Source organism: Microcaecilia unicolor, chromosome 1 (genome assembly GCF_901765095.1).
Source record: "Microcaecilia unicolor chromosome 1, aMicUni1.1, whole genome shotgun sequence".
NCBI lineage: Eukaryota > Metazoa > Chordata > Amphibia > Gymnophiona > Siphonopidae > Microcaecilia > Microcaecilia unicolor.
The window spans coordinates 450,677,143-450,696,372 of record NC_044031.1 but is presented as its reverse complement, the minus strand read 5'-3'; the positions used below and the strand labels follow the sequence as shown (position 1 = coordinate 450,696,372).

Sequence of the window (19,230 nt, the reverse complement as noted above, 5' to 3'; positions counted from 1 at the left end):
CTTTAAAAATGGCTGCCGAGACTTTCAACGGAAGTCTCGGCAGCCATTTCAAAGCAGATGTGGCAGCAAGAGGGTTTGCGCCAGCAGCGGGCAGGAAAGACTGGGGATCTTTCCTGCCCAGAAGAATCCACTAGACAACCAGGGTGGCGGCTTCAGGTATGTGCCGGGAGTGGGAGGACACCCTGTGGCCCGGGGGAGTGGGGCGGAGGTCTGGAATTGCCTGGTAGGTGGGTGGGTGGGATATCATACAGACTGTAAAAAAAATTGTTGAATTTTTATTTAATATTACTTATATTTTCAAACATGCCGTCTTGTGCATACGGATGCACACAGAGGAAGTATAATAACAGAATAACTTTTCATAGATAGAGTAGTAATTTGTTATAAATCGTAATCAGTGTGTCATTTGGCGGGGCTGGTTATATTCTCCTGGTAAAGGGCCACTAAAACAGACATCATGTTATGAGAATCAGGTGCTCAACATTCAGAGTTTCTATCTATTTTACTTATTTATGGCATTTTATCCCACATTAAACATGAATTAGATTGGAACCTGGGAGCATTTACATTTTTTTTTTCCTGGAAAGAGTAATGCATTGCCCCCCCCGGCCCGCCAGGCTCTCTCCCCGGGTATGGCCAACCCTGCAATTTGGGGGGGGGGGGTGCAGAGGTAAACTGGGGCCCCAGTTAACCTCTGCATGCCCCCCCCCCTCACAATTGCAGGGCTGGTCATACCTGGGGAGAGAGCCTGTTGAAAATTTACCAGCACACCACTGCTTGCGTATCTCCCCTTTCCCTCCCCCCCTCCCCCTCCCCCCATACCCTTTCCTCTGGCTGTACTGGGCTGCCACCCATTTGTGCTTGTGACCACCTAAAAGTCTGGGTCACTGTCCTTTCTGCTTTCCCATAAGTAATCTTCAGTGTTTATACAAATAAGAGGAAGCCTTTATGGGGGCAATTCTATAAAGGCTGCTAAGATGCAGCACACCAAACATTATTTCTGTAGTGGGATCTGGGCACAAGGGCTGGATTATGACCTTTGTGGGCCCCAGGCATTTCTGCCTTCGTGGGCCCCTTCCTCGGTGGCATTTAATATATGACTCAGCTTTTAATTTGAATTTTATATGTGTATTTGTTTTGTATTTTATGTGTTTGTAATCTATTTATTGTGCATATTTTCAAGGCCGAAAGACGAGGCATAAAAATAATTAACTTCTACTTAATTTTTATTCTTTCTGATTTAAAAAATATTTATTTGGATTTTGCTCACACCTTTTTCGGTAGTAGCTCAAAGTGATTTACATTTAGGTACACTAGGTATTTCCCTGTCCCTGGAGAGTTCATAATCTAAATTTGTACCTGAGGCAATGGAAGTTTGTGACTTGCCTAAGATCCAAGGACCAGCAGTGGGATTTGAACTGGGAACCCCTGGATGTCAAGCCTGGTGCTCTAACCACTAGGATACTTATCCACATTTTCGTGGGCACTGTGCCTATTGTGAGTAATAGGTAAGTCTGCCCTTCTGGGCAGCCAAGCCCCGCTCATCTGTATGCCCCCTCCCCCATTGCTTACCTGTGTTAGAATCAGTGCTTTTTTTGAGGGGGTACTTGGGGGTACTGAGTACTGGCACCTTTTCCATTGTCTGCTAAAATTGATCCATGGACCCCCAAGTTGTAATGAAAGTGCTCAGGCTCTACACACCAATTCTGCCTTGTCATAGAGTCTGTGACTGGTTACAGGGGGGCCTGGCTATTGTGGGATGAGTTCCTCAGTGATCACCCCACCCCTGAAGGGATGGCCTAGCATTTGAGTACCGGCACCTTTTTTGCTAGAAAAAAACACACTGGTTAGAATACTACTGAGTGTGCACCTAGCATTTAGGCATGTAACAGACACATGTAAACTCTACTGTTCTATAACTTACACGTGCAGTTGGTGCCTGACTTTTGGAGACCTGCTATAGATGAGGGGGGATAGCTTTGGGCTGTATATACTAAGGACATAAGGTTCTTGTGTCTTTGCCATGCACAAGGGGATACATTGACACTCCTGAAGCCAACAGACTCCGTAGCATTAGTGCAGATATATTCAGCCCTCGACGGGCAGCATTTTTGAAGCACTGACCACTGCAGGCAGATTTGGGATCGTATATTCAGTGTCGGGCGAAATCTGGATAGGGGCACTGAATGTCCAGTAATCAATGGTTGCTGAAAGTTATCCAGGTATGGCCAATATTCAATGCCGGCCCCGGATAGCTATTAGATTATGATAGGATAGCCTTTTATCATAGGCGTAGTTTGACTGTTTCATTTGGGGGGGCAAAGGAAGGGGTGGGGCATATTAGCATATTCATTTGCATATATGTATATGCAAATTACGCTAATATGGAGGAAGGAAGGGAGCAAGAGCTGGCTTTTTTGGGAATAACCAGTGTTCGTTTGCTGATGGATAGCAACTGAATCGGAGAGGCAGCGGGTTTGGCGGCAGGCAGTGGTGTTCTGGTAAATGTTTAACAACAGGCTCTCCCCCCGGTCTCCCTCTGCGCCCCCCCCCCCCCAAATTGCAGAGCTGGCTATAGCCAGGGAGAGAGCCTGGGGGGGGGTATAAATAAGTAAATATAAACTTTTAATGTTGAGCACCTGATTCTCAAAATGAACATATTCCAAACACTATAATGAAAATAAAATGATTTTTTTCTACCTTTGTTGTCTGGTGACTGTTTTTCTGATCATGCTGGTCCAGTATCTGATTCTGCTGCTATCTGTCCTCTTAACTCCGTTTCCAGGGCTTCCTTTCCATTTATTTCTTTCCTTTCCTCCTTTCTTCTTCATTTCGGGTCCTCAGCTTCTGCCTATTTTCTTCATCCATGTGCAGTTTTTCTCCTCTCTTCCTTTTCCCTCATCTCATCTCCTTCCTCACTCTTTCCTCCCCTCCATACATGTCCAGCATTTCTTTTCTCTCCCCTGCCCTCCATCCACCCATGTCCAGCAACCCTTCTCTCCCTTTGCCCTGCAAGCACCCATACTCAGCGACCCTCCTTTCCCCTGCCCCCATGCCCAGTGGCCCTCCTTTCCCCTGCCCTCCATCCACCCATGTCCAGCAGTGACCCTCCTCTCCCCGTCCCCATGCCCAGTGGCCCTCCTTTCCCCTGTCCTCCATCCACCCAGTCCAGCAGTGACCCTCCTCTCCCGTCCCCATACCCAGTGGCCCTCCTTTCCCCTGTTCCCATGCCCAGTGGCCCTCCTTTCCCCTGCCCTCCATCCACTCAATCCAGCAGTGACCCTCCTCTCCCCTGCCCCCATACCCAGTGGCCCTCCTTTCCCCTGCCCCCCATCCACCCAGTCCAGCAGTGACCCTCCTCTCCCCTGTCCCCATGCCCAGTGGCCCTCCTTTCCCCTGCCCTCCATCCACTCAGTCCAGCAGTGACCCTCCTCTCCCCTGTCCCCATACCCAGTGGCCCTCCTTTCCCCTGCCCTCCATCCACTCAGTCCAGCAGTGACCCACCTCTCCCCTGTCACCATACCCAGTGGCCGTCCTTTCCCCTGCCCTCCATCCACCCAGTCCAGCAGTGACCCTCCTCTCCCCTGCCTCCATGCCCAGTGGCCCTCCTTTCCCCTGCCCTCCATCCACCCAGTCCAGCAGTGACCCTCCTCTCCCCTGTCCCCATGCCCAGTGGCCCTCCTTTCCCCTGCCCTCCATCCACTCAATCCAGCAGTGACCCTCCTCTCCCCTGTCCCCATACCCAGTGGCCCTCCTTTCCCCTGCCCTCCATCCACCCAGTCCAGCAGTGACCCTCCTCTCCCCTGCCCCCATGCCCAGTGGCCCTCCTTTCCCCTGCCCTCCATCCACTCAGTCCAGCAGTGACCCTCCTCTCCCCTGTCCCCATACCCAGTGGCCCTCCTTTCCCCTGCCCATCCACCCAGTCCAGCAGTGACCCTCCTCTCCCCTGTCCCCATGCCCAGTGACCCTCCTCTCCCCTGCCCTCTCTTCATCCCGCCCTCTCCCCGTTCCTTCTCCTCCCCCCCCCCCGCACCGAGCCAGTTCTCCTCCCTCCCTCCGGATCCATCCCTCACCAACTTGATCTTCGAATTCTTCACCTGCCCGCTAGCGCTGACTCTCCCCTGCCGGTTCGCGCTTCAAAATGGCCGCCGAGACTTCAGCAGAAGTCTCGCGAGGCCGCCTCTGGAAGTCTCGGTGGCCATTTTTAAAGTGCGAACCAGCAGGGGAGAGAGCGCTAGTGGGCAGGCAAAGGATTCGAAGATCAGGTCGGTGAGGGACGGATCCGGAGGGAGGGAGGAGAGCCGGCTCACGGGGGAGGAGAAGGAACGGGGAGAGGGCGGGGCGAAGGGAGAGCTGCCTGGTGCCGGCCCTGCATTTGGGGGGGCATTGCCCCCCCTCGCCCCCCCCCCCCCCCCAGTCTACGCCCATGCCTTTTATCCAGCTCAGCCGGCACTAAATATTGGCGGTGCCCGGTGTTCCACTTTAGCTCTTCCCTGGATTCTGCCAGCACTAACCAGAGAGTACCATGGCGGTCTGACTCTGTACTGATATTCAGCAGCACTCTCCAGTTAAGTGCTTCTGAATATCGGCGCTTTAACCAGGTGAGAGCCCTCCTACCTGCTTACATCACGCTCCCTAAATGTTTAAGTGAAGAATTAGTAATATCTGTTTGCTGTAGAACTTTTGAAAGTATATTTCTGTCTATCGGAGGGGAAACCTGCAGTGTTTCTAAATGTAGCTTTAATAGTTTCATATTCTTTTGAAACAGGAGGATGTGGGCATTGATGAAAAGATGTATTTTGGCCTGAATGAATACAGCAAGTCTTTGCAGTGGGGAATCACAAGCCCACTGTTAAGATGTGATGAAACCTTTGAAAAAATGGTGAATACACTGTTGGAGAGGTAAGGAAGCAAAATACGAACAGCTCTTTCACAAAATTATTTGACCTCCTGCCAGAAACAGTCAGTGCCATGCATTGATGTAGTTCTGGAAAATAAAAATCAGAGGTCAGTCCGACCTTGCCACCTTCTATTTTTTCCATGTTTTGTGAGTAATGTACTAATCTTGCTTACATAATTAGTGTCTCTTTAAAATTCAACAGCTTTTCTTGCTGAAAGCTATCAGCCTGTTGTTGAGTATGTTTTTTTTTTTTTAAGTGCAGCTGCTGGTATTATCTGATCACCCACCTCTTTGTAGGCGTTCAGACATGATGTATAGTCTGGTGTTGGGGAGTTAATATGTTGCTAGCATGGATCAATTTAATTTTTAAGATACGTTTATAAATCTGAAGGTGAATATTCAGTGCTTTTCCACAGCAGATTTTTTTTTTAATTCCTTGCATGTAACCAATTCAGATGAACTTCTAGAAGTCATGAGTATAAGCAAATGATGGTTTGACTTTCAGAATGGAGACAAATTAAATCAACTTATTTTGTCATAATCAGGTTTAGCTTTATTTTTAGTTGTGCACATTTTCAAGATTTTCTACCTCTCCCCGATCCCTCCTTCCTGATCCAGTTCCCCTATAAGATCAGAATATAACCAACACCCTCTCACAGTCTGATCCACCTTCAGGCCCCTCCACTAGTTCAAGCCACCCTGGGACTTAACCGTAGGGAATCATTGGTCCTCTGGTGGCATAAGGTGGTGGTAGTCCTCCTGTGTTCCTGCCCTGCCAGCTCCAGGTTCCAAAATGGTACTGATGACCTTTCATATGATATCTCAGTACTACTGTTAAACTGTACAGCGCTGCGTAACCCTAGTAGCGCTTTAGAAATGTTAAGTAGTAGTAATAGTACAGCCTGTGGAATTGGCTGACCCCTAGTGGTAGAACTGCAATATGACTTCTAGGTCATTGACATGCCATTTTGGAACCTAGAGCTGATGGGGTGGGAGTAGAGGGACTGCTCTCACTCTGTGCTAGTGGAAGATGCAGGGATTCCCTGAGATTAATTTGGGGGGGGGGGCAAGGGGAAGATTAACCTGAGGAAATGTGGGAGGGGTGTTGTGCCAGGGAGAGGCTTGAAGAGGGATGTAATTAGGAGGGGGAATGGGGTACTATAATCTTAAAGGGGGATTGGATTGGGAGGGAGGGTTTGGGAAGGGGGGGTTGTTATTAGAATTGTGTTGTAGGTGCACTTACTGCCACCTCTTTTTAAAAAAATATTTATAGACTGCATTGTCTTACGACTTTAGGCGGTTTCCAAAATAACATACACATTAAAATTCTTAAAAGTACAAATAACATACATATTGTAAGATCTCCACCACCGGGAGACTCTTGAGTCCCTCGGCCCTTTAGCTGAGCTGTGTGCTGTAATCCAGTGCTAAAGAGCACACGGCAATCCACAAAGTCAGATCATTATATTTTATTGTAATCCCTTGTGTCAACTGCTCCTCCAAAGATAGTTCCCACCACAGCATTTCTCAAGAAGCATAGCAGTTCAACAGCATAATATTCAAAACAAAAAAAAGCCAAAAGGTTCCAAAATCTCAGCAGTTCATATAAAGCAGTTATGCAAAGCAATTCTTCAAACAAAGTAGCTCAAAAAGGGCTCAAACTCCCAGCAGTTTATGTATAGCAGGTATGCAAAGTAATTCCCCAAACCCGGTAGCTCCAGAAAGGGTTCAAACTCCCCAGCAGTTCATGTAAGCAGTTATGCAAAACAATTCCCCAAACACAGCAGTTCAGAAAGGGTTCAAACTCCCCAGCAGTTCATGTAAGCAGTTATACAAAACAATTCCCCAAACACAGCAGTTCAGAAAGGGTTCAAACTCCCCAGCAGTTCATGTAAGCAGTTATGCAAAACAATTCCCCAAACACAGCAGTTCAGAAAGGGTTCAAACTCCCAGCAGTTCATGTATAGCAGTTATGCCCAAAACTACCACTCCTCCTCTCTCCCTTTCAAAAGAAATCAACCTAGGGAGAGTGGCAAAGGTCCCTCCCCAGGCCAGCATTATACCCTGACCAGCACCCGCATGACCCTTCCATGGTAAACCTGTTCTCTCAGCTCCCCTCGTGGGCTTGTGAGCGCCCCCCCCCCCCCCCCCCACCACTACTTAAGAATTTTATGTTATCTTTTTATAATGTTTTAGTTTGAATATTGTGAGGAATATGAGGGTGAGAGGGAGAATGAAGGCACATGGAGAAACGAGGAGGCTCGAGAGGGAGGTAGACTGGGTAGAGAAAGGAAGGAATCTTTTCCCTTGGTGGATTGGAGAAAAGGAAAAGACAATTCCCAGCAACCCCTGAGTAGGGCCCATGGTAGAAACAGGGACTTCAATCCCCAACAGCCCCCAGAGGTCAGGAGAAGGGAGTTGGAAAAATCTGTCCCAGAGAGCCAAGATGAGAGAAGGAGTTCTGAACCTGCCCAATCAAGCAAACGGAGAGCAGCTGAGCAATGGGTGTGGGGAGGAACTAGAGCAAGAGGAGCCGATGGAGATTAATGCTCTGACTAAACTGGAAGGAAAGGCGGTGAAACAGCAGAGGGCTGCCTGGGAGGAGAGCCTGGTAGAAGAAGGGAAAAGGTGGCTCTCCTCCCAGGCAGCCCTCTGCTGTTTCACCGCCTTTCCTTCCAGTTTAGTCAGAGCATTAATCTCCATCGGCTCCTCTTGCTCTAGTTCCTCCCCACACCCATTGCTCAGCTGCTCTCCGTTTGCTTGATTGGGCAGGTTCAGAACTCCTTCTCTCATCTTGGCTCTCTGGGACAGATTTTTCCAACTCCCTTCTCCTGACCTCTGGGGGCTGTTGGGGATTGAAGTCCCTGTTTCTACCATGGGCCCTACTCAGGGGTTGCTGGGAACTGTCTTTTCCTTTTCTCCAATCCACCAAGGGAAAAGATTCCTTCCTTTCTCTACCCAGTCTACCTCCCTCTCGAGCCTCCTCGTTTCTCCATGTGCCTTCATTCTCCCTCTCACCCTCATATTCCTCACAATATTCAAACTAAAACATTATAAAAAGATAACATAAAATTCTTAAGTAGTGGTGGGGGGGGGGGGGGGGCGCTCACAAGCCTGATCAAGTATGGATGCGTAGAGCTATTGCTCTACCAAGACCTTGTCTTTTTTCTTCATCATACTGACTAACAGTAGTTTTTAAAGTCACATGAGTATAAGTCATCTTCTAAAAACCAGAAATTGGATGTTTTTACTCAAAAACAACAAGGCATTATATGTGTAAGAAAATATTTTTCTCGCTACCTTAATGCAGGAAATACTGCAAATCAAAGATCTCCTAAAGGACAAGACCAACTCACTACTAAAATTAAGACCAAAATGCTCAACACGAAGCAGCAAATTTAATCTCTCAATTACTGTTGAGATACACGACAATAGACTTAATGCACATGATACTCAACTTCTGGCCCTGCCTAGAGTTCATAAGTCCATCCTCCATCTTAAACGTGATATTGAAGATTTATTCAATTGTTCAGGAAGGAACAATTTTAGAATACCTGACCTGCCCAAAGGCACGGAAGCTTCTGATGCTATTTCATTTTTGGAAAAATGGATCTAGCAATTTCTTCATTTACAGTTTTCACCCAGATTGTAGTTGGAAAGAGCTCATCGGGCCCCCTTATTCGTCCCTGCTGGCTGTTCCCTCGTCTGATCATCGCAAAAGCAGTTCATTACCAGAATGTGATAATGATCCTACAAATGGCTAAAGCACCTCTAAAATATGAAGGGCATACCATAATCTTCATTGTGGACCTACACAAATGCACAGTGTACAGAAGGAAAAGTTTTCTATCCCTCCGTCTATTGCTGCGCAATGCTGGCATCAAATATGGTTTGTTCTTTTGGCAACTTTAAAAATAATTCTGAATAACACTACAAAATCTTTCGAAGATCCAGATTTACTTTGTGAGCAGCAAGGAGTAAACACTATAGAAACTTCAGCTGAGCAACTCCAGATATGAAACTTCAAATTTTCTCATAACTGGTAATCTGCTATACACCACTTCTTTGGTTGCTTCCTGGACCAGCAGACTATTAAGAAAAGTCTAAGCGTGTGCACTAAAACTCAATCTAGAAGATTATATTAAGAGGCATATGTATAGTAGTAGCAAATTGGAGGTTTTTAGGCCAGTGATGCCAGTGGAATACCCCGCTAACATTTGATAGTGTAACTGCGAAGAGCGGTGACATATCAAGACACATGAGTCTTTTCCTTCTTAAAACAAAAAAAAGAATACAACAATGAGAGATTTTTTGTAGATGTCATCAATGTTGTTATATTACAGTTTATTATGTCGCAATTTATGATGACGCTTTATTATACTGCAACTTATAATAGCACCTTGTTACTATGGGAACTTTCATCTTATAATGATCTGCTCTCATTTTCTAATGTTATAACCTAATTGTTAGTCTAAGACCTTTAGTCATGGTAATAACGAGGTTCTGTGTGTGTCCTTCTTGCCCAATCCCATGCTGGCACAAACAGAGTTACTTGTTGTTTTCACAGTTTATTTTGTTCATTCCCAGGAACAAGAGCAAATTCCATCTCATTAGATGTGGCTACTCGTCTCCTTACCAAATAGTATTCTCATAATGTCATCTTTCCAAACTGTCCCCAGATACAATTTTTCTTCAAGAAACTCACTTAAATTCCAGTCACACTCATCTTCTCAAACACAAACAATATTTCTTTGCAGCTGCCTCTCCTGTCATTAATAAGAAAAATGACACAGCTATTTTTTTTACAAAGTTTCTCTTCCTTTACAGATTACCTCCACTCTGACGGGTAAGATGGATATCTATCCTCACCTCATTATTTAATTCTCCTTTTTTATTTTGTAACATATATGCCCTAAACGGCAATCACCCAGCCTTTTCTAATGTGTTAGCAAACATCTTTGCGCAATATCCTGAAATACCTATAATTGCAGGGAGTGATTTTAATCTTGTATTAAATCCAGTTATAGATAGGAACTCTACCCGCCCTGTACCTACATCCAAAAGTAGACAAATACTTCTTGATCTTATTTCATCTCTTAATTTGACGAATGAATGGAGACTATATTTCACTCCACCACGCTTGACTACACATTTTACTCTATAGCTCACCACACTCACTCCGAATTGATTTCTTTTTAATATCCAATCTTCTCCTACAGTTAGTATCCAAATCCAATATATTACCAACCACAATTTCTGATCACGCACCAATCCATCTCCAACTGTCCCTAAAAGAATCCCAAAATCTAGACTACAATGGAGATTTAGCTCTAAATTCATAAATGAGCCTGATTTTATAAAATAAGATCAAAACAGCTCTGCAAGAATACAGCCAATTTAATAAAATTGAGGATACCTTATTAGCGTCCTGGTGGGATGCTCTCAAAGCATGCATTAGGGGGTCCATTATTAGTTTTAATTGCTTCATAGCATAAACAACACAAAGCTAAACTAAATGAACTTGAAGCCAAAATTAGATAGAATTATTATTTGCTAAAATGAATAATCCTAACCTCTATATACAGCATAGTGAGGCATGTAATGAGTTTAATACTATTTACAGTAAACTAGCTCAGCATCAAATAGTTAGTCTTGGTGCCAGATACTATTCACAACAAAATAAGGCTGGTCGTCTAATGGCTCAATATCTTAAAGGTAAAAGACTCAAAGCCAAAGTAACTTCTCTAAAAAACCCTTCTCATAATGATCCCATTTCAAATTATGAAGATATTAAGTTATGTCCAGTAAAAAAGGTATCATCTTATTTTCTTTTCCATGTTTTATTTTGTTTGATTTCTATTGATAACCTTAAGAGTGGACTAACACGCCTACCACACTCCTCTACTGAAGATATCCTAAAACTAAATTACAGTCTGGCTGTTTAATTGGCAGGACTTATACTTGTAGGTTTGTCAAATGGAGCAGCTACATGTGAAAACTGCTAAAATGACATGTCCATGTGTAGGTGCCAGTATTTCCCCTTGGCGTTTGCTGGGTTCATGCTGTTCATTTGTATATTTCTAAAATAGCTGTTCCTGAAAAAAAAAAAAAAAAGGAAAAGAAAAAAGTAGAAACTGGTTGTTCCTGCTGTTGGTAATGGGGAATACACATGCATTCTTTCAGTTATTTTAGAAAGGTCAGCAAAACCTTTTCTTAAATGCTGTTGGAATTTAGCATGTCCCAGTCTTAACATCTCAATTCTGGTTTCTGTGTTCTATGAAAAATGGGCCTTTACAGCAAAACAATTTGAGGAAAGAATGCCCGATATTTCTTCAATGACAGAGAACATTCTCCTGCAATAAATTTAGTGCAAGGATCTAATTTAATTAAATTTGAATTCAATACAAGTTTTATAGCCTGTTAGTTTCAACCAAATGGCCATACAGGGTGGATTACAGTCAAATAAAATAAAAATACAGAAAATTTAACACCACCCCTCCCCCAAATTGCTTATCTCACAAAAGCAAACCTATAAAACAAAATTACACATATAGAGAACTTTGTTAGGTATAATGTGGAAGTGGGTAAATTGGGACATGCTTTTTCTGGTTTTGTGCACCAATAATACAGGTTTGGGCTTTAATAAGAGATGCGGCCTGAGCAGTGAGGACCTTATTTGATAACTTTAGAATGATTGTTTCTGTTAAGTAAGGATGTGAAATTATTTGTTAGGAAAACATTGTTATTAGCTAAGAAATGCATTTTTGTAAGTTGGAGAACCGAAGACTCATCCTTATTAATACAGTGGTATATTGCTCTGCATAATTTGATGGTGTTTGAATATTTTATGCTTGTTTTTATGTTTTGTTGTTCTTCTTATTCTGCCTCACTTATATAGACCTAAGCAGTTCACAATAAAATTTATCTTTTAATAAAACAAAATGAAACTCCATTGACAATAGGAAAGCCTGCTATTAATTACTACTACTACTTACTTTTTTTGTAGCGCTACTAGAATGTATGCTGCGCTGTATGCTAAACACATATGAGACGGTCTCTGCTCAACAGAGCTTACAATATTATCAAGACAAATAAGAGATTAGGGAATTCCATGTGGTGGGAATGATTAAAATAGGCATGGATACTGAAGCCTGTCTTATTCATACAAAGGCCACACATACTAAGTAATTATCATATGTTCTCAGACACATCTTAGTCTCCTCTGTCTTTACCTCTTTCACGTTTAACTATTCTCAAATGTCTGAGTAAATAAATAGGTCGTCAACTAAATTTAAAATTTTTAGAGTCCAGTCTGCTGATTATTTTCAGCTAGGCAGCCTAAACATTCTTGCTGGAGACCTTTCTTAAAGATATGGGGGTTTGTACTGTGATTTTTCACCTCATAAAGCAAGGTATACTGCCATTAATATAGAATTCCAAGACTCAGAAGAAGGCGATAATCCTTTGCAATTTGCAGCTGGCATCTCATTTATCAAATGATCATCAAGGGGAAAGGGAGGGCCTAATCCAGTGGTTCCCAAACCTGGTCCTGGAGGCATCCAAGCCAGTCAGGTTTTCAGGATACCTACTGTTCTGACCTGGTTTTACAGCCTGCCTCACTGACACAGACTACTCAGTAATTATTGTGAATTCTTTTGGGTTCGTATTAGGTAAATGAGACTTTTATTAGAGGTTCTAAAATACACAATGATTAAGATATATACAGTGATTAAGCTATATAACTGAAAAGAAACAATATCTATAAACAATCATTACATCACTGATCCCTACATCCGAGCAATGCTAGGAGTTTCTAGACCAGGAAAAGAAGCATTAATACACTATAATATACATACGTCCATCACTGATCATTACATCTTCCAGGCTTTTATCATCAGCTGGGGGGGCCCTGTTCACAGGGAAAGCCAGGAGTTTCTTTGACCAGGAAATATGGTTCTCTGCACAAGTTCGTATGTTACTCACAGATGAGCTCTCAATTTCACTGACAGAAACCCCCTTTTTTATTAGGCTTAGAACTCATGTTCAGAGCTAAGGAAAATTACAGAATCCTTGAGAATTTGTCTGTTTTGGTAAACAAGCCATACTGTGGGAATGTGGTCACATGTTTCTCAGTCTAAGGAATGAATGCTACATCTGTCCAGTTTCATTTCTTGAATTAATTGTGCTCGCCAGAGGACCAGGGAGGGACCCTGGTCCGACATCCAATATCTCAAAATGGTGGAGAGCCCATAAAAGATGGCCAACTGCACAAATCTTTTAAAACCCTGGGGTGGAGTTGCAGTAAAGCTATATTTATAGAAGAGCAGCAGAGGGTCATATATTAGGGTACACCCCCAAAGTTGTTCTACTAAGCGTACGATACCCCCCCCCCCCCCCAAATTTGTTTGACTAAAGGACACAACCAGAACATGTGTCCCAGAGTGGCAGACTCATTCCCGCATTTGAAACAAGAACCACCACAAGATTCAATTACTCGAGCTGCTCTTTTAGGGGACATATGTGTTCTCAGAAGAAATCTGTACAACTTCTTGCACTGCGGGACTGACAGTGAAGAGAAGTTTTAAAAGGTACACCAGGAGGGTAGGATTCAGAGACTATGGGAGATGGTGGATCGTCAGCCAGGGGAGGGGGGAAGGGAGGGAGAGATGTTGGACCATGGGGGGTAATGGTGGGGGGAGTGTGAAAGCGAGAGGTAGAGATGCTGGACAGCAGGGGGAAGTTAGCCAGGTGGCGTACTCACTAAAAAGACCTTGGAGGGGTCTTCGGCCGGTGAGGCTTGACAATTCCTGCAAGTAATAGTGAGGGTGCGCCATTCATGGATGGGCCTAAGCCCAAAGTGAGCGGGCCCCTGCCTGCTAGAGCCCACCTGTGGTTACACCACTGCTCCTAAGATCACATAGTGAAAAAGTAATAGAGGGAGATATTCTGAAAAGGAGAATATTTTAAAGTTGCAACCAGGTTTCTTCAAGAGCTAGCAGTATATCAATCTCTCACAGAAGGGTGATATAATCAGATGGACCTTGCTACGCAGCCTGCACTGCATTGCACGTTCGCCTTGTAGGTGCTGATTTGATAACGAGACACCTATGTGGAAAGTCCAGAGCAGTCTATTCTAGAAAAAGCTACTTAAAATATGTTTCTGGCAAATTAACAGGGTGTAGAACTTATAACAATATCCACACTAACCATATAAATAAAGAACCTGGCAAATCCACAAATTGTATCTTCAATTTTGGGAAAAAGTCCTCAGAAAATGCCCAGTGGTATACCTTCCATTACATATTATGGCTTCCTTAGGCACTCATGGGCGGCAACTCAGTCATCGGTCTTGAGACCCCCCCCCCCCCCCCCCCCCCCCCCGAAAAATATTTTATTCACATACCGTCTCTTTTTAATTATTTAATTATATCCTCTTGTTCGTTTCTTCAGAGGATCTTCACTCAATTGCTGAAGTACCAGCGAGACAATGTTTCTAATGTTAGCTCCGCAATTGAGTAAAGATCCTCTGAAGAAACAGGTTCAGTGAAACGGGTGCCTATTAAGATCTCCTACTACAGATTAAGTGAGCAAGTTATGTTCATCCTCACTTTGTCAAGGGAAATGTGTTAAAATACAAAAAAAAAAAGGTTGTGAAACAAACAAGAAGATATAATTAAATAATTAGTAAGAGATGGTGTATAAATAAAATATTTGGGGTTTTTTATTCAGGACTGATGAATGAGTTGCCGCCCACAAGTGTAATACGTAATGGCAGATATACCACTGGGCATTTTCTGAGGTCCTTTTCCCCACAATTGAAGATAAAGTTTGAGAATTTCCCAGGTTCTTTATATGGATATTCTAGAAAGGCAACATAGGCACCTGTCTACTTTTATAAAATAGGTGCCCAGAACCATTTCCAGTAGTGCCCAAATTAGCATCTGTTCTGAACCAGATGTAAATTTATGGAGGTGCTCTGCCTGAGCGCTGGTGTATTTTATACAATTGTATGTACATTGTAGCTTCATCTTTTCTTCTTCCAAACTACACCCCAGGAACACCTGTGTAAAAGTGGGCACATGTGTGTCTGTTTATTATACATGTGGTCTCACAATTTCCTAAAAGCCGTTTACTGCTTGTAAAACAGACTATAGATGCAGAATAATCTTTATAGAATTACCCTGTAGGAGAGAAAATGCCATCCCACATGTCACAAAGAGCACAGAAAATTAATTTTTAGATTCCGCTAATGCCTTTGTTTTAAAGGCTGTTAACGCTATATCCTTTTGTATTCAACCTCAGAAAAACATACTAATCTGTATGACTTAAATCAGCTTGGATGGTAAACTCCTTAAAAGAGCCTGGGTCTCTCACCATTTCAGTTTTGCAGCTGTTCTGCAGTGGTAAATTCCTAATTATTTAGAAAATAGCTGCAAAAAAGGGAGTTGTTATGCCTTTGTTTTTGGTGCACAGTTTCTCTTATTGATGTCCCTATTTAGACTTTTTAAATCTGTGGGCATTGACTGATTCTCCTACTGTAGGTAACCCTGACTGTTCAATTAAATAGCACTGTTATCTGAGAGTTTGAAAAAATGCTGGTGAACTAGAAAGATGCTGAATGTTTGACTATGGCAGCCCTTAAACCTGCGGTAAGCTATCTAAAGCCTCTTACCTAGTGCTGTTGCCTTAGAAATTTAATGTTTCGATGTGATAAGGTTTGTTTTCAGAACAAGATGTTTTGCTGACTGAGTAATGTCTGTGTTCTCTGTAAGGTATCCTAGGTTGCACAGCATGGTAGTTCGCTGCTACCTTCTTATCCAGCAGTATTCTGAAGCCCTGATGGCCCTCACAAGCGTGACGTCCCTTAGAGACCATACCACACCGGAGACTCTCAGCATCATGGATGATCTCATCATGTCACCTGGGAAGAACAAGAGCGGGCGAGGCCATATGCTGGTCATTCGAGTTCCCTCTGTGCAATTGGCAATGTTGTCAAAGGAAAGGCTTCAGGAAGTACGAGACAAACTTGGCCTGCAGTACCGCTTCGAGATCATTCTTGGGAACCCAGCTTCGGAACTCATTGTGGGTCAGCACTTTGTGACACGATTAAAGGTTTGCAATAAGCACATTTCATTTGAGGCTTCATATCCTCTGTCCTCTATATTTTAGATAAACTCCAAAGATGCATGGGGTCCGGGAAGGATATTTTAGCAGGGGATCAAGAATTTAGTACCTTACTATGGCAGGCTGCAACTGTCCGTATTGGGGTTGATCTTATAACAGGATTTCTAAGTAAGAAGTCTAAAAGGTGTCTATTTTAAGCTTGTTTTACAAAGGCAACATATGTGCCTTTGTAAAATTGGCAACCATATCCAGCCCCAAATGTGCACAAATACTAGAACACAAATTTACACATACTTCAAAGAAGGTGTAAATGTGTACATGGACTCTATGCGCCTAAAGTTAGGCACTAATTAGGCACGCAACTTTCAGGATGGAAATGCGTTCTAACCAATGCAAGGCACCGAAACAGGATTGAAATGGCAGATAGGCATTGCAGATACCCTTACGCACCCAGTTAAAGGATAACAGGATTTGCATCATGTTTCTTCTGGTGTAAGTCCTTGAGCCCAAAGTTGGGTGCAGAATTCAGCACCCAACAATATTCTGTGAAGAGTGCTCATCCTGGAGCGCCTTTGTAGAGTAGTGCTGGGTGCCAATTTTTTTGTAGCACCCGAATTTGAGTGCCATATATGCTTCTGCTCCACTGAAAATGCACCCCCAGGATTGCCTGTGAGCAAGATCACAAATTTTTCTGCATGTAAACCAGATTTCACACATAGAAAAGGCTTTACAAAATTACTCATCTCATTAAAGCTTACATGTATCACATCCATAACACAGTGAGTGACTTGACTAGTACTGCTGAATAAACAATGGTATGAGTTAGGAAGGAGCTACACTGTCTTGCATGTTTTAATGTAAGACAAATATCAACCCTGTGATGTGTTGGTCTAGGGCAGGGGTAGGCAACTCCGGTCCTCGAGAGCCACAGGCAGGTCAAGTTTTCAGGATATCCACAGTGAATATGCAGGAGATAGATTTGCAAGCACTATCTCCATGGTATGCAAATCTATCTCCTGCATATTCATTGTGGATATCCTGAAAACCTGACCTGCCTGTGGCTCTCGAGAACTGGAGTTGCCTACCCCTAGACCATGCTCCTTGGTACACTCAGTCCTTAAGTCCTTATTGGCGTTAGAGATCCTGTAGATGACTAGAAAGGGCCTGGATAAGGTTGAGAGATGTAAATTCAAAATTAACTTGGAGAGAAAGTATTAAGAAATATAAATGTGCAATAACTGAATTTAAAAAAATCAATTTTACGACAATTATAGGCTTAGATAAGTCTGATCAGAAGAGTCTTTTTAAAATTAATAGACTCACATCATCTGTAGATGCACTTTCACCTAGTATACAGTTACAGCCTTCTGGACATGATCTTGCTCAGTACTTTATTGATAAAGTTCATAAAATTAGTCAATCCGTTAACCAGTTTAATTCATTAATAGAGTTGGAGGGCCCAAATTTAGAGGGCTGTAATAATGGTATTCCAGTAGATAGAGTATGGAATAACATTGAACTTGTCTCAGAATCCACAGTTTCTTCTGTTTTGACAAAATTATCATGCTCTACTAGCTCCCTTGATATTTGTCCATCTTTTCTATTGAGAGAATTACCTAAAAACATACTAAGTTGGTTAATCCGTTTTGTCAACTGTACCCTGGCTGATGGATACTGTCCTGAGTCTCTTGGAAAAACTTCTATTAACATCTATCCCCAAAGGTGAAGGGGTTGATTTGACAAATTCTGTCAACCTTTGTCCCATGGCAAGCATTTCTTGGCTTGCTAAGTTGTTAGAAATTACAGTAGCTGACTATACTGCTACTTTTTTTGATCTGTTGGGATGTTTACACCCAGGGCTTTTTTTTTGATGGGGTACTGAGTACCGGTATCTTTTCTATTGGCTGCTAAAATTGACCCATGATCCCCAAGTTTTAATGAAAGAGCTCAGGCCCTACACACCAATTCTGCCTTCTCATAGATTCTGTGACTGTGTGCAGGGGGGCTAGCTATTGTGGGGTGGGTCCCTCAATGATCACTCCACCCCTGAAGAGTGGCCTGGCATTTGAGTACCGGCACCTTTTTCACTAGAAAAAAAATGCACTGTTTACACCATACACAGTTTGGTTTTAGACCTTTACATAGTACAGAATAGTAAATGGGATTAGTCAGTTTGTGTAAACATATTGCTTTTACAATTTGACATTTCTGCTACTTTTGGTACAGTTGATCATATTTTATTATTACAGAAAATGAATGAGCTAAGCTGCTGTGGCCCAGTTTTTGTCCTGGTTTACTGGTTTCCTTAGGAAGAGATATTAGTGTCTAAGAATGATGTGTTGTCTTTCTTTCTCTCTCTCTCTCTCTCTCTCTCTCTCTCTCTCTCTCTCTCTCTCTCTCTCTCTCTCTCTCTCTCACACACACACACAGGTTTCTTGGCTATAAGGACTATCTGCAGTTTTTAATATGCAGATGATATTTTTGTTCTTTTGTTCTTATTCCCGTTCTTGAGGTTCTCTCCAGTGCTTTGTATAATACAATGCAAGCTATTGAATTGGTAGATTGTTGGACACAAGCAGGCTTATTTTCGAAAGTGATCGCCGGCCATTTCCCGACATAAATCGGGAGATGGCCGGCGATCTGGGAAAAGCGGCGAAATCGGTATAATCGAAAGCTGATTTTTTGACAGCATCGCCGCTTTCCCGTCGCCTCGCCAGCAAAAGTTCAAAGGGGCGCATCGGCAGCGAAGGCGGGCATGGGCATGGCTACCAGATGGCCAGCTTTCACCGATAATGGAAAAAAAAGCGGCGTTAAGCAGTATTTCGACGGGTTTACTTGTTCCTTTTATTTTCATGACCAAGCCTCAAAAAGTTGCCCCAACTCACCAGATGACCACTGGAGGGAATGGGGGATGGCCTCCCCATACTCCCCCAGTGGTCACCAACCCCCTTCCATACTAAAAAAATAAAAACCTTTTTTGCCAGCCTACATGCCAGCCTCAAATGCCATACCCACCTCCATGACAGCAGAATGTGTTGTATCCTCTGACAGCCTTTCCCTGGTTGTGATGTGGCTCTCGGGTGAGTGTGACACCTTTTCTGTTAGGTGCACTGCAGAGTCACATCAGCAATGCATTGTGGAGGGTGTAGGGTAGTGGGCTCTACTCCCATGGTGCTTTTCCCCTTGCTAACTGGGTCAGAGTGTGC

The 19,230-nt window shown here is 43.3% G+C and overlaps 1 protein-coding gene across 2 annotated transcripts in view; it reads left to right on the top strand.

Moving 5' to 3' along the window:
- The window catches only part of GREB1L (GREB1 like retinoic acid receptor coactivator), a 294,440-nt gene that overhangs the window by 187,882 nt on the left and 87,328 nt on the right, over positions 1 to 19,230 (top strand). For both annotated transcript variants that reach the window (XM_030212882.1, XM_030212875.1), the window contains 2 exons: positions 4,769 to 4,902; positions 15,673 to 16,012. In XM_030212882.1, coding sequence (XP_030068742.1) covers positions 4,769 to 4,902; positions 15,673 to 16,012 — 474 coding nt within the window. The remainder of the gene's footprint in view (positions 1 to 4,768; positions 4,903 to 15,672; positions 16,013 to 19,230) is intronic.